This window comes from Esox lucius, chromosome 4 (genome assembly GCF_011004845.1).
Source record: "Esox lucius isolate fEsoLuc1 chromosome 4, fEsoLuc1.pri, whole genome shotgun sequence".
In the NCBI taxonomy this organism is placed as follows: domain Eukaryota; kingdom Metazoa; phylum Chordata; class Actinopteri; order Esociformes; family Esocidae; genus Esox; species Esox lucius.
Window position 1 is genome coordinate 16,701,138 of NC_047572.1, and position 5,506 is coordinate 16,706,643.

Sequence of the window (5,506 nt, forward strand, 5' to 3'; positions counted from 1 at the left end):
CCATATTGAAACAAGCTGGAGTCCTATGTTTTTCTACATGAAAAAACAGTAGGTTTGCTGGCAGTGTTGGTAGAGGGTTGTCATTGGGATTTGCCCCCCTCCCACATGCAAACACACAAACAAATACAAACACACCAATGTTGTCTGTAGGAGTAGTTGTCCCTCCCACACACACACACACACATAACCACACACAAACATAGAGACACACACACTGATGGTTTTCTGTGGGAGTTGTCGTCATGAGGCTCAGCCAGTAGAGAAACCACATCATAAATCAGTAGTAGGACTCTTAACGCCAGCCAGAGAGAAGAAATAACACACAAACACAAGGACACACATGCGCACACACACACACACACTTCATTTTTTACCATGCCTCCACGTTTACATCAGCTTACAGAAAAATGACACTCACTTGAAAGAACCAACTCTGACAGGCAATTACAATGCCGCCCAGTTACAGAATATACAACAATTTCATGAATGTTATTAATTGAATTGGCTTTGCTATTAATATAAACTAGCAGGTAACAATGAAACCAGTATAATATTTTTAAAGATTGGATATTTAATACATTTTATAAATAAGGTGTGTTGGCATATGCTTTAGGCCAAATTTGGGTTAGCGGGAAAGCGGAAATGTGTTTGGTGTTTTTTGAGGCAATCCTTTCGGAAATAGTATAGGTACAAAAATTCTAAAAGTGTTAGTCATGTCTGATACCAGTTCTTATTGCCCATTCTTAGGCTGTCCTGCAGCAATGGACTACATCACATCCCAGAGCCAGCAAGTGGAAAAATACACTGTTCTGTCCTGGAGCAAGACAGTTATTCTAAATTGCTCCCAGGGTGCTTTTTGTGGCGGCTCCACTTATCTCTCCAGTTCAAAGGGGTTGAGTTGAATGCAAAAGCCAAATCTCGTTTGGACCTTGTTTGGAGACAACATGTATTTTCCCTTCTTCCTCTTCTCCTTCTCCCCCTCATTCAATCTACATTTCCCTATCTCTTTCTCTTCCTCTCACTCTCTTTCCCCCTCGTTCACGCTCTGTTCAAACTCACTCTAGCCCTCACCGCGCTTGTCTGACTAGGCATCTGATTGGCTGATGCGCTGCTATGATGTCATTTCAGAATGTTATAAGAGTTCTGACGGACCGCCTGGAAGCGACATTAGTAGAAACACAGCCCCTGCGCGCAAGCTTACTGTGCGTGTGAGTGAGATAGAGAGCCACAGGCACAGAGAGTGAGATAGAGAGCCACAGACACAGAGAGTGAGAGAGTGAGAGAGTGAGAGAGAGAGTGAGATGACATTATGACGTGGGAAAGTATAAACCAAGGAACTACCCTAACTTGAAAAGGACAGTTAGGAAAACGTGTATGGGAGGCCAGGACTGGGACAGCAACTTGTGGAGGTCAGTACATGTATTGCCTTGTTTGTTAATTTGTTTGTTTGTCGCCTACTGTTGTCATGGGAGTTCTTTCAATCCAGTCAGCCCATTGTTTGCCCCTCCGGTTGTTTCTATATCTACTTCTCAAACACTTGCTTGTTGTCAATTTTTTTCCTATCTCTCCTATCTCATTCTCGGTCTCTGTGTGCACTTCTGTGTAGCCGTTCTGTTTAACCGCTTCTTCTTTTTCCCTCTCTTTCTGTGTTCGTCTTCTACCTGCAGACGATGGGCAGCCCTGTGCCACCCCTCAACGCCACGGACACAGCGAACAAGTCCTTGGTGCCTCCTGGGTACAGTGAGTTGGAGATGGTCCTCCTCGGTATGGTGATGTCCCTTCTGATCGTGGGCATCGTATTTGGCAACCTCCTGGTCATCATTGCCATCTATCGGTTCCAGCGACTCCAGAACGTCACCAACTGCTTCATCACATCACTGGCCTGCGCTGACCTGGTCATGGGTCTCATCGTGGTGCCGTTCGGCGGCTGCTACATAATTTTCCACACCTGGCACTTCGGCAACTTCTGGTGCGAGTTCTGGACGGCCACGGACGTGTTGTGCGTGACGGCCAGCATCGAGACACTCTGCGTGATAGCACTGGACCGATACCTGGCTATCACTTCGCCCTTTCATTACCAGTCCCTGCTGACCAAGTGTAAAGCACGCATCGTTGTGCTCCTGGTTTGGGTGATCGCCGGACTCATCTCTTTCCTGCCCATCCACATGAAGTGGTGGACCTCGGACGACCCGCAGGCTCAGGAATGCATCAAGAACAGCAGCTGCTGTGACTTCAACACCAACACGGCGTACGCCATCACCTCGTCCATCGTCTCCTTCTACATCCCCTTGGTGGTCATGGTGTTCGTTTACAGCCGCGTGTTCCAGGAGGCCAAGCGGCAGCTGCGCAAAATCGACCGCAGCGAAGGGCGCTTCCACGTGCACAACAACAACATGGGCGCGGGGTTCGGGGGAGGGGGAGCGGCGCTGGAGGTCACCAGCGAGGGCCGCGGAGTCGCAGGAGCAGCCGCCAAGAAGCCCAAGTTCTGCCTGCGGGAACACAAGGCCCTGAAGACTCTAGGGATCATCATGGGGATCTTCACTCTGTGCTGGCTGCCGTTCTTCGTCCTTAACGTGGTGGTGGCCATCTGGAAGGTGGAGGACATCACGCTCACCTTCCGCATACTCAACTGGATAGGTTACGCCAACTCTGCCTTCAACCCCTTGATCTACTGCAGGAGCCCCGAGTTCAGATACGCCTTCAAGGAGATCCTGTGTATAAAAAAGGTCCGCTTCCCCAATGTGGGGCCCATTAATGGATATGTGTACAGTGGACACAGCTGGCAGAGTGAACAGCAGGGAGGGAGGAGTAAGGGGAGCATGGAGGACAGTGACCCAGCTGCGGACTTGAGCTTGGGGAGGGGAGAGGGGAGTGGGGCCGGGGCTGTATACATATCGGACCCGAACGGGAACTGCAGCAAAGGGTTAACAACTGAACTTTAACCACTCGCCTTTGACCTCTTTCCGTTGGTAAGGGAACAACCTTTGGAGCAGATTTTTTTTTTTCTGTGATCTACCACTGTCACTTCACCAGGTCACAGAGATAAGACTGGATGGATGGATGGATGATGGGTGATGGGTGATGGATGGGTGGATGGAAGTGAGTAAAGCAAATGGAACTTATTACATTGAGGACAGGATGAGTGTTTGTTTTTGTTTTACTAGTAGGTAAGTTGATGACTTCACGTTTAAATAGCTATGTTCTTTTAGCGGGAGAGAGCTCATGTGGAATTTTCCATCTACCTCAGTGCGTCATATCTTTTTTTGCGTATGATTTATCTAAATGTGTCCCATTAATTCACCAACCACAGCAGCTAGTGGGCAGAAAGGCTTCCATGAAACTTGACTTGGGTGACCCAGAAAAACCCACAGGAGCAGGGCACTTCGGAGGCTTAGCTTGATGTACTTGTACTCCCCCTGGACGACAGTCCATCACAGGGCTTTACCCCGAATCTTTCTCCTTTATACTGAGCCCCAAGCACAGACCTACCTGGTTCATTGGTATATCAGGGATCAAACTCCCGGGTCGTCCTCAAGGTGGACACTTTAACCAAAACAGCATTCTGTTGGCGGCCACAGCGCACACACGCGCTCATAACTTCCAAAAATATTTTACTCCTCATACACGTTATGATGTTATGACTACACCAGATGCTTAAGGAAGCTGCACAACGCGAAACGTAGTTACTAATTGGTACGAGAGAGAGACAGACAGTGGAAACCCTGAGCCTGTTGGTTAGTAGACGGTGTCATCTTTAGACAGACAGACTTTCTCATTTGTCCTCGCTTACTCTGCTCGATTACCTTTTAACTATTTCAAAAGGAGGCCAGTGTGGACGGAGACACTAGCCCAGGAGGTGAAGAAACGTGAGACACGCTGACTTTCCATTAGTTTTTCCATGGGCCATTTTTCATTTTTAAAGCATTCCCCCGTTAGTGGAACTCAGATAAAACAGACTTTTTTTTAGGAAAAGAAAAGAGAGAGCATTCACATATTATTATTACAAAGCAAATGTCTGTTTTGATTAGTTGTGCTCATAATTACTCTTGCCGCTGTAAAATTGCTAAATTTTACAGAGGACTGGTAATGTATTTTAGAACCCATCTCTCTCTCTCTCTGTCCTGAGAAAACTTTGGACTTCAAACACACACGCTTCTTTTCTTCTAAAGAGCTGCCGACTTCTCTCTACATTAATGTTGTATGACCATGGTAGAGGAAGAGTTTTCCAACAAAATCTGATAATTTACCGTCATAGAATATTTACAATCGCTTTGCTTTATAGTAGAACATGTGAATGAACACTTGCATCAGGGAGACTGAAGAAGAAAAATATATATATTGTGCTGTGCAATTCCAGTAGCATTTTAAATTTCAGTCATTTAGCATATGCTTTTACCCAGAGCGAAATATGGTGTGCGCTTAAGATAGGCATGTAAGAATACCACACATCACAGTCATAAAGTCAATATTTTCTCAATAAAGACGTTGTTAGCAGTCTGACTGCTTTTGATCCTGAACATCAAAAATACAAGTCACAAATATGGCATTGTTGTGATCTATGATGGTCTAGTGCATTGGTTCCCAACCATTAATCTAAACATGGCACTCCCCTACTCATTTATTTGATTTATAATGTCCACTGCTTCTAGTTCAAACTGCAAAATATATTTTTATATAGATTCAATCCAAAAATATGCAACCGTTTTCATAGTTTGTATAGCTCCTTACTCATGATGAATATATTTTATCTCTGGGTAAAACAAGTCTTTAGTTTTGGTAAAGGGGTTGGTGTGAGGGGCTTCTCCCTTGTTCTGCTTGTTCTCCCTATTCCTAATAAGATTTGGCCATGCTAATGGGTCTCACAGGCAAAGTAAAATGATACAAATGACTGTTTGTGATGCAGTCTGCTAAAATGATACACATGTAACAACAGTTTGAGCTCACTGGATTTGAGAAAAAAAAAAGTCCATCTTGTATTCTTAAGGTCATATTTCGAAGTGACTGTTAAATCAAAACGAGGACAAATTCTGTGGCACATCTGAGATTTCCTTAAAGGGGCATTAGAATCCTGCCTCAAACGTTTACATGACTGAATTTAAACAATAACTCCTCTTACATTACTGAACAAGACTGGAATAGTATTCGCTATTCCAGGGTGGTTTAGGGTGGGGGAACAGGACTGCGAGTGTCTAAAGAGAGATGAGGAGACCACACGTCAATGCAAATTGTTGGACTGACCAGCCAAAAAGTTTCAAAATGCAATATCACAGGCACTCTGAACAATTTTCGTGAACAGAAATATTTGAAACATTAAATTAAAACATAAACATTTATATATTTCAATAATGGATATTTGTATGTATGCTGGTAGCACAATAACAACTCTTGCATATGGCCTCTTTGAGACATAAAAGTGGTTGAAAACAGTGATCTTGTCCATTGCCTCTATACAGTCTGTACTGCAACGACTACCACAAAGGGAAGATTCTGCGGGAGACCCATAGAA

The 5,506-nt window shown here is 44.8% G+C and overlaps 1 protein-coding gene across 1 annotated transcript; it reads left to right on the forward strand.

Moving 5' to 3' along the window:
- Positions 1-690: 690 nt before the first annotated feature.
- On the forward strand, positions 691-4,964 carry adrb2a (adrenoceptor beta 2, surface a). The gene is made up of 2 exons (XM_010897639.5): positions 691-1,409; positions 1,668-4,964. Exon 2 carries the CDS (start codon positions 1,671-1,673, stop codon positions 2,940-2,942), a length of 1,272 nt encoding a protein of 423 aa, XP_010895941.1. The 5' UTR covers positions 691-1,409; positions 1,668-1,670; the 3' UTR covers positions 2,943-4,964.
- The last annotated feature ends 542 nt before the right edge of the window (positions 4,965-5,506 follow it).